This window comes from Mobula hypostoma, chromosome 17 (assembly GCF_963921235.1).
Source record: "Mobula hypostoma chromosome 17, sMobHyp1.1, whole genome shotgun sequence".
In the NCBI taxonomy this organism is placed as follows: Eukaryota; Metazoa; Chordata; class Chondrichthyes; order Myliobatiformes; family Myliobatidae; genus Mobula; species Mobula hypostoma.
Genome location: NC_086113.1, coordinates 42503312 through 42522018, shown reverse-complemented (window position 1 = coordinate 42522018; position 18707 = coordinate 42503312). Strand labels below are relative to the sequence as shown.

Below are 18707 nucleotides of genomic sequence, written 5' to 3'. Positions count from 1 at the left end.
CCCTTTATCTTGTCTGCCAGAGCACACTCATGCCCTCTTTTAGCCCTCCTGCTTAAGTGTTTCCTCCTGCATTTTTTGTACTCCCCAAACACTTCACTTGCTCCAAGTAACACTTTCAGTACGCTGGATGAACTCAGCAGGTCGGGCAGCATCAGTTAGAAATGATGAGTCAACGTTTCGGGCCGGAACCCTTCGTCAGGACTGAAGAAAGAAAGATGGGGAAGGATTTGAAGCATGCTTGTAGCTTCAGTTGAAAGACCAGTAATTCGAAAGACAAAGGGGTGGGGGAGGGGAAGCATTGACGTCATATCCCTGAAAACAATGGGTAGCAGCAGAAGGAGGCGGAAGCATGAGGGAGCTGGGGGAGGGTGTAGAGTGAAATAGGGATAGAGGAAGGGAGGGGGAGGGAATTGTCCCTGTAAGCGTAAGCGCTACACCTGTCCCTACACCTCATCTCTTGCAACCATTCAGGGCCCCAAACAATCCTTCCAGGTGAGACAACACTTCAATTGTGAGTCTGTTGGGGTCATCTACTGCATCCGGTGCTCCCGGTGCAGCCTCCTCTATATTGGTGAAACCTGACGCAGATTGGGGGACTGCTTCGTTGAGCACCTCCACTCCGTCGGCCGCAACAGACAGGATCTCCCGGTAGCCACCCACTTCAATTCTGCTTCCCATTCCCATTCAGATATGTCCATACATGGCCTCCTCTACTGTCATGATGAGGCTAAACTCAGGTTGGAGGAGCAGCACTTCATATACCGTCTAGGTAGTCTCCAGCCCCTTGGTATGAACGTAGAATTCTCCAACTTCCGGTAATTCCCTCCCCCTCCCTTCCTCTATCCCTATTTCACTCTACCCCCTCCCCCAGCTCCCTCATGGTTCCGCCTCCTTCTTCTACTACCCATTGTTTTTAGGGCTATGACGTCAATGCTTCCCCTCCCCAACCCCTTTGTCTTTCAAATTACTGGTCTATCAACTGAAGCTACAAGCATTCTTCAAATCCTTCCCCATCTTTCATTCTTCAGTCCCGACGAAGGGTTCCAGCCCAAAACGTCGACTCATCATTTCTAACTGATGCTGCCCGACCTGCTGAGTTCATCCAGCGTACTGAAAGTATTGCTTTGACCACAGCATCTGCAGATTATTTTGTGTTCACTTGATCCAAACTGCCTGTACCTGATATATGACTTTTTTTTTAACCAGGATCTCAATATCCCTTGATAACCAAAGTTCTCTAAACCTGTTAGTCTTGCTTTTTATTCTAATAGAAACATGCAGTTTCTTTACTGTCAATATTTCACTTTTGAAAGCCTCCAACTTACAAAGCATCTCTTCAGCAGAAAACAACCTATCCCATTCTATCCCTGCCAGTTCCCTTCTGATGCCATCAAAATTGTCCTTATGCCACTTTAGAATCTCAGTTTGAGACCAATCCTGTCCTTCTCCATAATCATTTTGAGATTATGATCATGAGATCCAGAGTGTTCTTCTACATACACTACAACCGAAACTTATTAAACTGGAATGAAACTTATTAAATTAGGAATTTTTGTATTATATGAAGAAGTCATTGTGTGAAATCCTTCCAAGTGAGGTGACATTTCACTGTGAGCCTTTTGAGGTCATCCACTGTATCCAGTGCTCCCGGTGTGGCCTCCTGTATGTTGGTGAGATCCGATGTAGATTGGGAAACCGCTTTGCTGAGCACCTATGCTATATCAACAGAAAAAAACAGAGTCACCCAGTGGCCACCCATTTTAATTCCACTCCGCATTCCCATTCCAACATGTCAGTTCATGATCTCCTCTACTATCATGATGAGGCCACACTCAGTTTGGAGGAGCAACACCTGATCGCATGAACATTGATTTCTTGAATTTCCAGTAATGCCCCCCCTCACCATTCCCCAATCCCTTTTCCCTTTCTCCCCTTATCTCCCTACCTGCCCATCACCTCCCTCTGGTACTCCTCCCCCTTTTCTTTCTTCCTTGGCCTTCTGTCCTCACCCTTTTCTTTCTTATGTGGCCTTCTGTCCTCTCCCTTTTCTTTCTTCCGTGGCCTTCTGTCCTCACCCTTTTCTTTCTTATGTGGCCTTCTGTCCTCTCCCTTTTCTTTCTTCCGTGGCCTTCTGTCCTCTCCCTTTTCTTTTTTCCGTGGCCTTCTGTCCTCTCCCTTTTCTTTCTTCTGTGACGAGAATACACATAAAATTAAGATGTTTGCTGGCCTGGGTTAGCATCAGTGACATCAGCAAGTGGTCTGCCACCTGCCCTCAGGGGAAGGAGAGATAAGGAACAATGGAGCAGCGTCTGGAGATGTGTAATGAAGGGATGGGGGAGAGAGAGCTGTCTGGAGCGGCTCCCCCCTTTGAACCTTGAACTGTTTGAAGTGATGGACAGGCGATACCCCAGCAGGGGGATAACAAGGGACCGGTTCGCTAAGGCAGGACACACGCCACCCGAGGTAACGAGACCCTGGAAGCGGTACGCTTCTCACGAGTCGGTGAGAAGTACCAGACAACGGCCAGGGTGGAAAGGTACGATCAGCGGGAACCCGGTGTGTGTCCGCCCTTGCCTGGGTGCTGGGTTCACTGCAGAGGATCGACCGCATCTGGAGGAGGGGTCACAGTCGGTGACCTCAGGTGACATCACCAAGGACCCGCCCAAAAGTTGCTTGTGAGCCATCTCGCCGGTCTGTGAGTGAAGCCGTTCTGAATGATCAGTTGTTCCTGTTCTATCTCTCTCTTCCCCCACGTTGTCCATCGCCATGGCAACGATTACTGCGAACTGAACTACTAAACTGGACTGAACTTTGAGTCACTTTGAAATTTGGTCATTTACCCCTAGACAACGATAGAGCGTGATTGATGCTGTTATCTTAATTCTGTGCACATGTGTGGCTATCATTGCTGAACTGTTGCATTTATTATCCTTTCGATTACTGTGTTGCTTGTTTCTTTAATAAAACTTTCTTAGTTCTAGTACTCCAGACTCCAACTGAGTGATCCATTTCTGCTGGTTTGGCAACCCAGTTACGGGGTACGTAACACTTCCTTGGCCTTCTGTCCTTTCCCTTTTCTTTCTTCCGTGGCCTTCTGTCCTCTCCCTTTTCTTTCTTCCTTGGCCTTCTGTCCTCACCCTTTTCTTACTTATGTGGCCTTCTGTCCTCTCCCTTTTCTTTCTTCTGTGGCCCTCTGTCCTATCCCTTTTCTTTCTTCCTTGGCCTTCTGTCCTTTCCCTTTTCTTTCTTCCGTGGCCTTCTGTCCTGTTCTATCAGATTCCCCCTTCTCCAGCCCTGTATCTTTTTCACCAATCAACTTCCCAGCTCTTTAATTCACCCCCCTCCCACCCCCCACCCCCGGTTTCATCTATCACCTTGTGTTTCTTCTTCCCCATCCCCATCCTTCTAACTTTGACTCATCTTTTTTTTCTCCAGTCCTGAAGAAGGATCTCAGCTTGAAGCATCAACTGTACTCTTTTCCATAGATGTTTCCTGGCTTGCTGAGATCCCCCAGCATTTTGATGTGTGTTGCTTCGATTTCCAGCATCTGAAGATTTTCTCTTGTTTGTAGTTAATGCTTCAACTCCTTTCATCAGAAATGTAAAAATTCTTTATTCTGAAACTCTTACTTCTGATTCTAGAGACCCTAGCCAAGGAAACATCAATTTGCATCTCCTCACTTAAGCCCCTTTAAGAATTTTGTTTGTTTCAATGAGATAATTTCCCGTTCTTCTAAAATTTCTTGGTGACCTAGCTGGCATACCCTCTCTTCAAATTACAAACCCACAATTCCAGAAGTTATCGGTGAACCTTGTGTTCCATTCTGTCACAAGTGTAATCTTCCCTAGGTAGGAAGACCAGGCCTGTGCACAATATACCAAATTTGGATTTGCCAACCATATGTAATTGGACCAAGACATCTCAACTATTGTACTCAGATCCTCTTGCAATATATGCCAATATACTATTTGCTTTTCCATCTGCATGGTGAACTTGTATGTTAAGTATCAGCAATTTGAGTTGCATGTTCTCTATGAAGTCAAACATCTTTCAATATCTCAATTTCCAAATTCTTTGCTTTCTATATTTTTAACTGAAGTGGGCATCTCTTGCCTTTTCACAATATGTTCCATCTGTCACATTCTTACCTTTTTACTTAGCCTTTCTTTATCTCTTTGAAATCTTTCTGCATCTTCCTAAGGTGCTACACTTTCATCTAGCTCAGGATCATTCGCAAGACAAAGGGATATTATAATGGAAAATATAAAAACCAAAAGATCCCAGCTTAAAATAAAAGTGAGAACAAGAACCAGTAACCTAACATCCATCTGAAGACACCAGTATGTCCATCAGGTTCATCTGTTCAACATTATGAACATTTCAAGTCTTTTCTATTTTTTCAATTTTGAATGTCCACTATCCTCAATAACTACCTTTTGCAGTTTCAGATAATGGGGGAAATGATTCATTGTTCAGACTGTTGATCTTTCCTATTTTTTTTTCAAATCTGTATATTTTCTAAACCTTTAATAGATTTTGGCTGTGTAGTTAGACCATAAGACCGTAAGATATTGCAGCAGAATTAGGCTATTTGGCCCATTGAGTCTCCTCTGCCATTCAATCAAGGTGTTCCTTTTTTCCCCTCTTCAACCCTATTCCCCGGCCTTCTCCCTGTAACCTTTGATGCCATGTCCAATCAAGAACCTATTGATCTCTGCCTTAACTACACCCAATGACTTGGCCTCCTCAGCTGCCTGCATTAACAAATTCTGTAAATTCACCACCCTCTGGCTAAAGAAATTTCTCCATATCTCTGTTTTAAATGGACACCCCCCTATCTTGAGGCTGTACCCTCTTGTCCTAGACTCCACCACCATGGGGAACATCTTCCACATCTACTCTGTCTAGGCCTTTCAACATTCAAACAGTTTCAATGAGACACCCCCCCCCTCACCATCCTTCTAAAGTCCAGTGAATAAAGAGTTCCTCATATGATGACCCTTTCATTCCCAGAATCATCCTTGTGAACCTCCTCCGAACCCTCTCCAATGCAAGCACATCTTTTCTTAGACGAGGACCCCAAAACTGTCCACAATACACAAGCCTCACCAGTGCCTTATAAAGCCTCAGCATCACATCCCTCCTCTTGTATTCTAGACCTCTTAAAATGAATACTAACATTGCATTTGCCTTCCTCACCACTGACTCAACCTGCTAGTTAACCTTTAGGGTGTTCTGCACAAGGACTCCCAAGTCTTTTTACATTTCAAATTTTTGGATATTCTCCCCATTTGGAAAAAAAGTCTGCACATTTATTTCTTCTACCAAAGTGCATGACCATGCATTTTCCAACATTGTACTTCATTTGTCACTTTCTTGCTCATTCTCCTAATCTGTCTAAGTCCTTCTGCAGCCTACCCTTTTCCTCAACACTACCTGCCCCTCCACCAATCTTTGTATCATCTATTCACTTAGCAACGAAGTCATCTACTCCATCATCTAAATCATTGATATACAGCATAAAAAGAAGTGGTCCCAACACTGACACCTGTGGAACACCACTAGTCACTGGCAGCCTACCAGGAAAGGATCCTTTTATTCCTACTTGCTTTATTCCCTCCTACCAATCAGCCAGTGCTTTATCCATGCCAGGAACTTCCCTGTAATACCATGGGCTCTTAACTTGGTAAGCAGCCTCATAGGTGGCACCTTGTCAAAGGCCTTCTGAAAGTCCAAATATACAACATTCACTGCATCACTTTTGTCTATCCTGCTTGTAATCTTAAAGAATTCCAACAGGTTCATCAGGCAAGAGTTTCCCTTAGTCGATAAAGATATTCTTGGGAAAACTTTATTGGTTGCTCAATACAGATCATATGAAGACCTTTGCAAGTGCTGAGACATTCTGCCAACTTTGGCAATCAATATAAAGTCCCGTGGTCTGAGCTGAAAGTTTAGAAAACAGCTTTAATGTAGAAGGCTCTTTGAAGCTTATAGCAAATGATCACAGAATGCAAGTTTCTATACTTAAAATGGATTTTACAGTTGGGTACGTATGATTGTCAATTAATGATTTTAAATGGATAATGTTCAGATCCCATATTTTAAAAGTGAAACTGAGCTTGGATAATCAAAAGTCAGTCCCATTAACCACGTGCAGGCAGTCATCAACTATCTCTTTGTCATAGTTTACATTTCCAAGCTAGCTTTTACCCATGTGATCATCAGAAAGTATAATAGAGAGAAGGAAGACTTTCTCTAGAAAGATATAAAATAATAACATGGAATTTTACTTTCATAGAATGATACCATTTGGCCCCCCACAATCCTGTTCTCAGATTAGCGGAAATATCTTCTAAAGCATTTTGGTTGCAATTTGCCAACTTGTTTTGGGTTCCATGGTCTTGTCACATTTGTACCAGTCTTCCATGAAGGATGAGAACTAGAACACTGGAAACATTTAGAAAGTTGAACAGCACTTGTGGAGGCAAAAGGCCAAGATCCTGCATCAGGACTGAGAGGGAAGAAGAAAGATGGCCAGCATATTGTGGTATGAGAGAGGAATGGGACATAAGGTGATATGTAATAGGTGAAGCCAAAATTTTGCAAAGGCCTTACTGAAGTGCACGTTGTCTGTGATGGCTAGTGATAAAAGTAGTCTTGATAAAAGTAAAAACACTTGAAAGGGACTTATTACATTTTTTTTGCTTAGCAATTTGATTCTGGACTAAATTTCTGTCATCTTGCCCATTCCTGGAATCAGAATCATTTGTCTATTACAACTTTAATATCTATCAATTGATGCAAACTTTCCAGTTGAAAGAAAATATTCAAGTTAGTTCATTCTATAATGATAGATTATCTACTCCAGTAGATTATATACAATTATAAAAAGGTAAAAAAAATGCTTCCAATCATTGTGGCTCTCATAGGTTGTGATTATGTTCATTATACAGGATGAGAAGAAAACTAACTCTAAAAAGTATCTTGAAAGTGAAACCTTGCCACTTATTGACAAGAGACCAAAATCAGGTAATATATTACCATGCTTAAAGCTTATGCAACATAAAACCATACTAGAAGTGAACTATTACTTTTCTGTAATGTAATGGGAAGAACATTATGAATTCTATATAAATTCTAAACTTTCAAGAACCGTGTGGGAGATTTGAAATGCTTGAAGTTATAGTGACGAAGTACGGAGCTTGTTAAGGAAAGAACTAATTCAATTATAATTATGGTCAGTTTCATTTCCACCCTAATTTCTGTCTGGTGTGAGGAATTATGTAAGTGATTCTTCCATTTCTCCCTGTAACCATATAACCATATAACAATTACAGCACAGAAACAGGCCATCTCGGACCTTCTAGTCCATGCCGAACTCTTACTCTCACCTAGTCCCACTGACCTGCACTCAGCCCATAACTCTCCATTCCTTTCCTGTCCATATAGCTGTCCAATTTAACTTTAAACGACAACATCAAACCTGCCTCAACCACTTCTGCTGGAAGCTCGTTCCACACAGCTACTACTCTCTGAGTAAAGAAGTTCCCCCTCATGTTACCCCTAAACTTTTGCCCTTTAACTCTCAACTCATGTCCTCTTGTTTGAATCTCCCCCACTCTCAATGGAAAGAGCCTCAATCAATGTCAACTCAATCTATCCCCCTCATAATTTTAAATACTTCTATCAAATCCCCCCTCTACCTTCTACGTTCCAAAGAATAAAGACCCAAGTTGTTCAACCTTTCTCTGTAACTTAGGTGTTGAAACCCAGGTAACATTCTAGTAAATCTTCTCTGTACTCTCTCTATTTTGTTGACATCTTTCCTATAATTCGATGACCAGAGCTGTACACAATACTCCAAATTTGGCCTCACCAATGCCTTGTATAATTTCAACATTACATCCCAACTCCTATACTCAATGCTCTGATTTATAAAGGCCAGCATACCAAAAGCTTTCTTCACCACCCTATCCACATGAGATTCCACCTTCAGGGAACTATGTACCATTATTCCTAGATCCCTCTGATCTACTGCATTCTTCAATGCCCTACCATTTACCATGTATGTTCTATTTTGATTAGTCCTACCAAATGTAGCACCTCACATTTATCAGCATTAAACTCCATCTGCCATCTTTCAGCCCACTCTTCTAACTGGCCTAAATCTCTCTGCAAGCTTTGAAAACCTACTTCATTATCCACAACTCCAGCTATCTTAGTATTATCTGCATACTTACTCATCCAATTTACCACCCCATCATCCAAATCATTAACGTACTTTAACGAATGCCTGAAAGAGTACCTGGTCTTCTTTGTAATGACTCAGTGATAAGTTCAAAGTGTTAAGAATTTTTATGGTTATTTGAAAAGAATCCCAACTGCTTCAAAGGTGATAATAATTATTCTCATGTGGGAAAAGATACATTTATTAAGTAATCCCTTAGTCTACTTGAAACATGAAGATTAAATTACTCAGTGCTCTTTGTCGAGTTACTGAGCTGCAATGGTTTATGTCAATTATCTGATGTATAATAGACAGATGTATAAAAGGTATAGTATGTTAATACTTTTGATGTAATTTCTCTACTTGACTATCCTGTGCCTTCTTCTCTTCCTATATTCTTATTTTCTTGTGCTCATATGATTTGTATGTTCACTTCTTGCTTGCCCCATCCCTCACCAGAACTATACCCTTGTCATTTTCTTTCAATTGTCCAATAATTGCTGGGTACATGCAGCTGAGCAAAAATAAATTGTAGTAATAAATTGTCATCAGGAACTTCTTGAAGTACTTAGTCTGTCCAATCCTGAGGTTTAAGTTTTGATGAGGTCTATTTACCACCATAATCACTCACTGCACCTGTGTGATTACTTCCACTCACTGGTGTACAAGGAGGGGACACCACAGTCTGGCTACATTTTCCCCTTTCCTCCTACTCTTGCTATTCAGATAATGATGGATAATCATTAACTGTGTAACTTCCATGTTATACTGCATCTGTCATACTTTTGCTATCTCTGCATCTTTCACACAGGTCACAATCCTACTCAGCTTTGTGTTGTCTCAAACTTGAAGATATTACATTTATCTCCCTCGTCTATATCAATATATATTGTGAGTAGCTGGGATCCAAACACTAATTTCTATGATACCAACAAAATTCAAGAACCTCAAAATCATACAAGACATAGCAGTCCATTTGATGGGTACTATACCACTGACACACAGAAGTAGCATTGTGTGTCATGTACAGAGGGCACTGCAGCGACCCACCAGGACTTGTTAGACAGTACCTTCCAACCCACAACCTTTCCCAGTGAGAAGAATAAGGGTAGCAAATACATGGGAACAGTACTACTGAGAAATTGCCCTCCAAGCCACACACCATCTTGACTTGGAAGTTCATCCCTGTTCCTTCTCCATTGCTGGATTAAAATCTGAGAACTCACTCCCTAACGTGTTAAGTGCATACCCACACCTCAAGGACTGTCGCAGTTTTAAGATGGTCTCTCTCTCTCTGTATCTTGTTTTACGGCGGTTGGCATCCAGCTTAATGGTGCTTTACCGCCACCCTCTGCTCCAGAATGTGTACTAGACATACATTCTAAATCCCTTCACCCAATCGCGCATGCGCGCGCATGCGCGCGCGCACACACACACACAAACCTACACTTCACCCTCCCATCTTTGACCATCCTAGTATCCTATTCCTGTTTATTCGTCATATTCTATAAAAAACCCCTGTACCCCTTAAAAACGCTAAAAATACCCGGACTTGTGCTCTCTCACCCATGCCCAGCAACCCTCTTTTAATGTGAATTCCTGCATCCCCAACTCCCTTAATTTATTTCTCATCATCTCTCTCTGTATCCCATACTTCCTGCAACACAATACTACATGTTCTACTGACTCCTCTTCCTGACATTCCTCACACAATCCTGTCTGGTGTTTCCCTATCATTTTCAATGTTTAGTTTAATGCACAGTGCCCCAGCCTTAACCTAGTCCACACAATTTCCTCTCTTCTGTTTCCATTACCTACCCTAGTAACTGCAGCACTCTTTTGTATTTGATATAAATGCCTCCCTTTCCCCTCCCTATCCCATCTTTCTTGCCACATTCGGTTGACTTTTTCCCAGATTACACATTTAACCTCTGCTTTACTGATACTAATGTGCATTTCCACATTTTCTTTCTTTAACGCCCTCTTTGCCAACTCATCCACCCTCTCATTGCCCTTCACCCCTACATGTGCTGGAACCCATAGAAATTTTACCTGACCTCCCTGATTTGCAATTCTTGTAACTAACTGAAGGACTTCATAAAGTACATCTTGCCGACTGTTTGTTTGAAAAGACCTTAAACTTGCTAGAACTGAGGATGAATCTGAACATATCAATGCTTTGGCTTGTCTGGCTTTCTGCACCCATTGCAACGCAACCAACACTGCCAGCATCTCCACTGTAAACACCCCTAACTTATTAGTTGTTCTTCTGCTGATTCCAATTTCTTTTGCTGGTATTACCACCCCAAACCCTGTCACTCCTGTTTCAGGCTCCTTCACGCTATCTGTATAAATGTGAGTATAATCACTATACTTTTCCATCACATGACAGTTAAATGCATTTACCAAATCTGTTTTATATCTTTCTTTCCTTTTTACCTCTAACAAATGCCAGTCTATGTCAGGCCATACAAGCTTCCATGGAGCCACAACTGGATAAACTACTGAAGACTTATCCTCAGATCAAATACTTCACATTCTTTCGCGATATCATTCCCTACCCGACTAAGGGTATCCCTCTGAAACCTCCCATTTTCCCAGCACTCCTGCAACACTCCTTTAGTAGGGTGAGAATCATTGTGCCCCTGCAAGTTAGCCCAGTAGTTTGCCATCAGTTGCATCCTTCTTAGTTCCAAAGGCATTATTCCCATTTCTACCTGTAGGGCTGACACTGGTGACATTTTAAAAGCCCCACTGCACACTCTCAAGGCCTGAGCCTGAATCACATCCAGTTTCTTTATAAGAGACCTAGCTGCTGATCCATATACTATATTTCCATAATCCAATGCAGATTTTACTAAAGCCACATACATTCTCTTCAAAGCTGAACAACTTGCTCCCCATTCCCTACCAGTCAAACATCTCATCACATTTATTACTTTTTTACATTTCTCCTCAACTTTCCTGATATGGTCTGCCTATGTTAATCGTGAATCAAATATAACTCCCAGAAATTTAAATGATGCAACCCTTTCTAATTCAATCCCATACATCCTTAACTTCTTCCCTACCTCAACCCTTTTCCTGGTAAAAAATACAGATTGAGTTTTATCTACTGAAAATCTACATCCCCAATCATAACCCCACTCCACCACTTCATCAATTGCTTCTTGTAGTTTCCTGATTATATGGTCCATGTTCGTGCCTCTTTTCCACAAGGCCCCATCATCCGCAAACAGTGACCTACCTCTATCCACTGGTACCTTTGTGAAGACATCATTGATCATATTGATGAAAAGTAACGGGCTAATCACACTACCTTGAGGTGTGCCATTTTCCACTATGTACTGTTTTGGTAATTCTGATCCAATCCGAATTTGAATTTTTCTACCAAACAAAAAATCTTTAATCCAATTAAAAACTCTCCCACCAACCCCCATCTTGTGCAGTTTAATTAATATTCCTTCCTTCCACATCATATCATAGGCTTTTTCAATGTCAAAGAACACTGCCACTACTGACTCTCTATTTGTCTGGGCCTTCCTTATTTCAGTCTCTAACATAATCACTGAGTCCATGGAATTCCTTCCCTTTCTAAAACCATTCTGATAACTTGCCAGCATTCCCCTTTTCTCAAGCTCATATGATAACCTTTCTGTTATCATCCTTTCAATTATCTTACATATACTTGATGTTAATGCAATTGGTCTGTAGCTAGTGGGTTTTGACAGATCCTTGCCAGGCTTCCTTATTGGAATTACTACTGCTTCTTTCCATGCACTTGGTAATCTTCCCTCCTCCCACACTCTGTTATAAAAATGCAGCAACTCCAAGAGTGCTCCTTCTCCTAGATTTTTTAGCATCACAGAGCATATCAGATCTTTCCCTGGGGAGGTTGGTCTCGATCTCTTTATTGCTCTCACCATTTCTGCTAATGTAAATGGATCATCAATTATATCATCTGTTCCTTCCCTCCTGCTTAACACACCTGGGTGTTGGCTCATTATTCTTTCCCTTCTTCTTCTCCCTTCTTCAGACAAATTTTCTGAACTGTGTATCAGTACAAATGACTTGGCCATGATCTCAGCCTTATCCCTACTGGAGACTGTAGTTTCCTCCTCAGATATCATTACTGGATATTCCCATTCCCTTCTATCTCCTCCCATCCTCTTAATCATTCCCCATATCTCTCCCACAGGTGTTGTTCTTCCTACCTTGTCGCAAAAACTCCTCCAACTTGCCCTTTTAGCTTGACGTATAGTTCTTCTCACCACTGCCTGTGCTTTCTTATATTGAGCCAAATGCTGCATATTATGGGTTCTTTTAACTAGCCTGAATGTTCTATTTCTGTATTTTACAGCCTGACAACATTCCTCTGTCCACCATGGTACCAGTTTTCTATTCATCCTATTTTTACTCCTAGGTATAGATCCTTCTGCTGCCATGATAATTGCTGAAGTCACCTGACTGTTTACTTCATCTACATTTCCAGAAATATCAATCTTTGTCAACCCTTCTTCACTCAACTTCTGGAACTTACCCCAATCAGCTTTTTCAAACACCCACTTTGGGGTTCCGCCACCTGATCTTACTTCAACTCTTTCACCCACTGAACACAAAACTGGGTAGTGATCACTGTCTACTGTTGAAGCAGTCCAAACTCCCCAGTTAATAATGCCAGCCAAGGTATTAGACACTAACGTAATATCTAACACTGACTCAGTTCCTGTTGTTATATCTACCCTTGTGCCACTACCATCATTCATACACACCAAATCCCTTTCTTCCATCAAATCTTCAATTACCTTTCCATTTGGATCTGTAATCTGATCCCCCGCATATTGTGCTATGAGCATTGAAATCTGCACACCACACTACTTTATGTCTGTTTTGTCCTTGTATCTTAAATAGGCTGTCCAAATCCAACCTTTTACATGGATTGTAGTAGTTAATTATAACCACTCCCTCCCCTCTCTCCCACACTTCCACCACTGTGTATTCCTGATCATCTCCTTTTTCCAGTACCCTATATGGTATACCCTGCTTGATTAACATAGCACAACCCCCTCCTCCCCTAGATTTCTATCTTTCCTTATCATTGTATACCCATATACCACAAAGTCTAAAGTTGGTTTTAACCAAGTTTACTGAATACACACTACATCCGGTTTTACAACCATCTCTTTAATAAAGTGCTTGAATTCCTGGCTATTGGCCAGTAAGCTCCTTGCATTCCATTGTAAAAGAATCACCATAATTAGTATTAACCAACACATGACACTTCCTGGCTTGACTGATGACTGAGGTTCTCCCTCATTTCCTCCCATGTCAGTCCTACTAACCCTAAGTGGTTTACTGCTGCTTTTACCACCAGCTGAATTTTGTCACTTTTTGACTTTACCTTAGCCGTACTATTAATCACTCCTGCAATGAATGTTACTAGAGCCTTTTTGTCTACATAAATCCTGTCATTTGTTCTTTGTTGCATCTCTCGTATCCCTATTGCTCCCTGTTCATTAGGAGCATTATTCTGTTCTCTTGACATTCTTACAGCTTCTGCATAAGTGATCTTTCTTTTCACTCTTATTTCTTGAATTTTAGTCTCCCGTCTGACAACCTCACACCCACTATATGCAACATTATGAGCTCCTCCACAATTGCAGCATTTTGGTTGAACTCTTGTTCCACACTTTCCATATTCAGGATCACCCCCACATCTAGCACATCTCCTCTGCCTTTTACAGTTTTTAGCCACGTGTCCAAACCTTTGACAATTATAGCACCTCAGTGGCTTTGGCACATACACCCTTACTGGGTAACTCATGAAACCCAGGAACACCTTCCTTGGCACTCTTTCTTCTTCAAATTCAATCAATACTGATTCACTTTCCTTTTTCACTCACTCCTTTGTTGTTTTCAGTCTTTGAACATTCATTACTTTCCCTCCTTTGATATTCCTCTTTATCTCCTCCATATTTATACTCATTGGTATCCCCGTGATCACTCCTTTACAACCACTGTTTTGTGCTCCCACCCTCCCAGTGTATTCCACCTTGCATTTTCCTATCTCTTTTAGCTTGAGTGCTTTCTCAAGTTGTTCCTCATTCGCACATCTTACCAATAAGTTGCCATCATTAAGGACTTTTGCAAATACTATTTCCCCTACCTTATTTGTCAGAGTTGTTGTTAGCACAAACGGGTTAATTTTCTTCATTTATCCCTGAGCCTTCTCATTAAACCTAATTATGACAACACCTCCTCTCTGAGCTTGTTCATCTTCCTCACTTTCAGAGCTCTCTCCACTGTCATTTCTTATTCTTTTATTCCCTTTGTCTTGGTTTTTATTCATCCGACCCCTCACTACCTCCTCATTCCCTTTATTTCTCCCTTCACAATAATCCACCTCTCCCCAGCTGCCTACCTCTGGTCCCAAGTCTCTATCCCTCGCCTTCTCCACTTTCTTTCCCTCAACCCCGCCTCTTATCTTGTCCGCCATTACCGAACCCACACAACCCCCTCCCAGCAATTTCCATTCCTTCCCCACTCTCTTTCCCTCAACAGGTTCCAAACCACATTCATGCATCAAGCAAAACACAGCCAGCTTCCAGTCGAGCCAACTCACCACTCTTTTAAGATGGTAATTTACCACCACCTTTATAAGGGAAATTAAGGATGAACAATTAAATTCTGGCTCAGACTATAAAACCAATAACCCTTCAATTAGTAAAAGCACTCTTCCAGTTATTTGGAGAAGGACCTATTTATTCCTACTTTTTGCTTCCTGTCTGTCATCCTGTTAGATATGTGGGTTATGATCAAAGAAAAAATGGCTGGAGTTGCTTAGCACTTGAGTGTAAGGGTGGTTATTAGGTACGTCAAAAATCAAACTTGCAAAAATTAGTGAAAGTAGTGAAAAGAAAAATGGCAATATTTACAAAATGATATCGATAAGTAAACACAACAATAGCTCCATACTTACTTCTTGTCCAGTCTGAACTCTTGGCATTCTCATTCTTTCCCTCTCCCTCTCCCTCTCCCCCTCCCTCTCCTCCTCCCCTCTCCCTCTCCCCCTCCCTCTCCTCCTCCCCTCTCCCTCTCCCTCTTCCTCTCCCTCTTCCTCTCCCTCTCCCCTTCTCCCCCCTCCCCCCTCTCCCCCTCCCTCTCTCCCTCTCTCCCCCTCTCCCCCTCTCCCCCTCTCCCTCTCTCCCTCTCCCTCTCTTGAAAAGATTGGTGAAGGTGCGAACAGTAGGCCAGAATTCTACTCTTTTATTGTTAGGTGAAATAGACTTGAGGGAATTTATTGACTTAGACTTGCTCCTATTTTTTTCTTCGAATACAGTGCCTGTAGAAAGGGTTCACACTCCCACCCCCAAAAGTTTACAACATTGAATCACAATGGATTTAATTTGGCTTTCCTTGACACCGATCAGCAGAAAAAGACTATTTTGTGTCAAAATTAAAACAGGTCTCTACAAAGTAATCTAAATTAATTACAAACCTAAAACACATAATTATTGATTGTATAAATAATCCCTCCCTTCAAGTCAATATTTAGTAGATGCACATTTGGCAACAATCACAGCCTTCAGACTGTGCGGATAGGTCTCTATCAGCTTTGTACATCTGGACAATGCAATTTTTCCCTATTCTTCTTTACAAAACTGCTCATATTCTGTCAGATTGCATAGGGATTATGAGTGAGCAGCCCTTTTCAAATCCAGCCTCGAATTCTCAATTGGATTGAGGTCTCGACTCTGCTTTGGCCATTCCCAAACATTTAAGTTGTTGTTTTTAAGCCATTCCTGTGTAGTTTTGGTTTTATGCTTGGGGTCATTGTCTTGCTGGAAAACAAATCTCCTAATTCACAGTTCTCTTGAAGACTGCATCAGGTTTCCCTCCAGGATTTCTTTTTATTTTGCTGCATTCATTTTACCCTCTACCTTCACAAGTGTTCCAGGGTTGGCTGCATTGAAACATCCTCACAACATGCTGCAGCCACCAGCATGCTTCATGGTATGTGTGTGTTTTTCATGATGTGCAGTGCTTGAGTGTTTAGTCTGATGGCCGAAAAGCTCAATTTTGGTTTCATCAGATCATAGAACCTTCTTCCAGCTGACTTCATCTACATAGCTTCTGCAAACTCTAGCTGAGTTTTCATGACAGTTTTTTTTATCAACAGTGGCTTTTTCTTTCCCACTCTCCCATAATGCTGTGACTGGTGAAGCACCCAGGCAACAGTTGTTGTATGTGCAGTCTCTCCCATCTGAACAACTGAAGTTTGTAACTCCTTCAGAGTTGTCATGGGTCTCTTGGTGGCCTCCCTCACTAGTCCCCTCCTTACACAGTCACTCAGTTTTTGACAATGGCCTGCTCTAGGCAGACTTCAGCTGGGCCATGTTCTTTCCATTCCTTGATTATTAACTTAACTGTACTCCAAGGAAAAGTCAGTGACTTGGAAATTTTATTGTTTCCATCTCCTGACTTATGCTTTACAATAACCTTTCCGCAGAGTCGCTTGGAGTGTTCTTTTGTCTTCATGGTGTAGTTTTTGCCAGGATACTGACTCACCAGCAGTTGGACCTTCCAGATTCAGGTGTATTTTTACTACAATCGGTTGAAACATCTTGACTGCACACAGGTTTATATATACCTAAGACACCTTAACCAATTTTGTGACTTCTAAAACCAATTGGCTGCACCAGTGATGATTTGGTGTGTCATATTAAAAGGGGTAAATAATTATACAATCAATTGTGTTTTATATTTGTAATTAATTTAGGTAACTTTGTAGAGATCTGTTTTCACTTTGACATGAAGGGTCTTTTTCTGTTGATCAGTATCAAAAAAGCAGAATTAAATCCACTATGATTCAATGTTGTGAAACAATAAAACAAGAAAACTTCTGAGGGGGGTATGGGGGTGAATAGTTTTTATAGACAGTATTTATAGAAAGCCTAAAGTGTACATCTTGTATAGCAAGGCAGGGATAATAGTTTGGAGCCAAAGTAATTTATCATTTCCTTTCTAGCTCGTCGTTATTCACAAGGAAAAATATTAGATGAGTCCGTTTCATTTTCATCATTGAAAGAGAAAGCTGTCAAAAGAAATAAGGAATGTGGCCCTTTAGTTCAAAGTGTTCCCAAAGATTTGGACGATGAAGATCAAAAAAAGTATGAAGTAATTATCTACATACGTTCATAGAATTTGATTATAAAAATGATAAATGGAACGTGTCTTTTTAAAGTTCGCTCTGTTTTTCTCAAGCTATTTACTGATAAAAAATTGTATGCCAAGGTGTGTGGACCACCGTGCTCATCCCCCCCCCCCCACATATCTCCATATCTCCCAATGAGCCTTTGGTCTAAGTATCTGCAGATGACATGCGGGCTGCCTTCAAGAGAGTGAATCCAAGGAAAGCATCAGGTCCAGACAGGGTACCTGGCTGAGTACTGAAGACTTGTGCCAACCTCCTGGCTGGTGTATTCATAGATATCTTCAACCTCTCACACTGGCAGTGTGTGGAGAGAGTCCAGAGGACGTTCATGAGGATGATACCAGGGATGAAAGGGTTAACATATGAGGAACATTTGGCAGCTTTGAGCCTCTACTCACTGGAATTTAGAAGAATGTGTGGAGATCTCATTGACACCTACTGGATTTTGATAGGGTCTTGGGCTGAAACGTTGACTGCACTTTTTTTCCATAGATGCTGCCTGGCCTGCTGAGTTCCTCCAGCATTTTGTGTGAGTTGAAAGACTAGATAGGGTGGATGTGGAGAGGATATTTCCTATGGTGGGGGTATCCAGAACTAGAGGGCATAGCCTCAAAATTGATACCTTTTAGAACAGAAGTAAGAAGGACTTTTTTTAGCCAGAGAGTAGTAAATCTGTGGAATGCTCTGCCACAGACTGTTGTAGAGGCCAAGTCCGTGTGTATACTTAAGGTGAATTTTAATCGTTTCCTGATTGGCCATGCCATCAAAGAATATGGCGAGTGTCTGGGATTGAGTGGGATCCGGAATCAGCCATGACGGAATGATAGAGCAGACTGATGGGCTGAATGGCCTAATTCTGCTTCTGCATCTTATGGTTTTATCATCGGAGGATCAGAGATGGAGAGGGTCAGTAACTTTAAATTCCTGGGTGTCACTATCTCAGAGGACCTGTCCTGGACCCATCATATAAATATAATTGAGAAGAAAGCACAAATGTGCCTCTACTTCTTCATGAGTCTGCAGAGATTCGGCATGTCATCAAAAGCCTTGGCAAACTTCTGTAGATGTGTAAATGTACTGACTGGCTGCATTACAGCCTAGTATGGGAACACCAATGCCTTTGAGCAGAAAATCTTACAAAATGTAGTGGATTCGTTCCACTATATCACAGTAAAACCCTCCCAACCATTGAGCACACCTACACGAAATGTCATAGAGAAGCAGCATCCATCATCAAAGATTATTACCACCCAGGCCATGCTC

General features: G+C 41.6%; 1 protein-coding gene across 5 annotated transcripts in view; it reads left to right on the top strand.

The window, feature by feature from the left end:
• The window catches only part of LOC134357975 (uncharacterized), a 152993-nt gene that overhangs the window by 31285 nt on the left and 103001 nt on the right, over positions 1-18707 (top strand). For all 5 annotated transcript variants that reach the window (XR_010020767.1, XM_063069807.1, XM_063069805.1 and 2 more), the window contains exons 4-5: positions 6957-7032; positions 17259-17400. Coding sequence is in view for 4 of the 5 variants with exons in the window: in XM_063069807.1 (XP_062925877.1) it covers positions 6957-7032; positions 17259-17400 (218 nt within the window). In the remaining variant the exon portion in view is untranslated. The remainder of the gene's footprint in view (positions 1-6956; positions 7033-17258; positions 17401-18707) is intronic.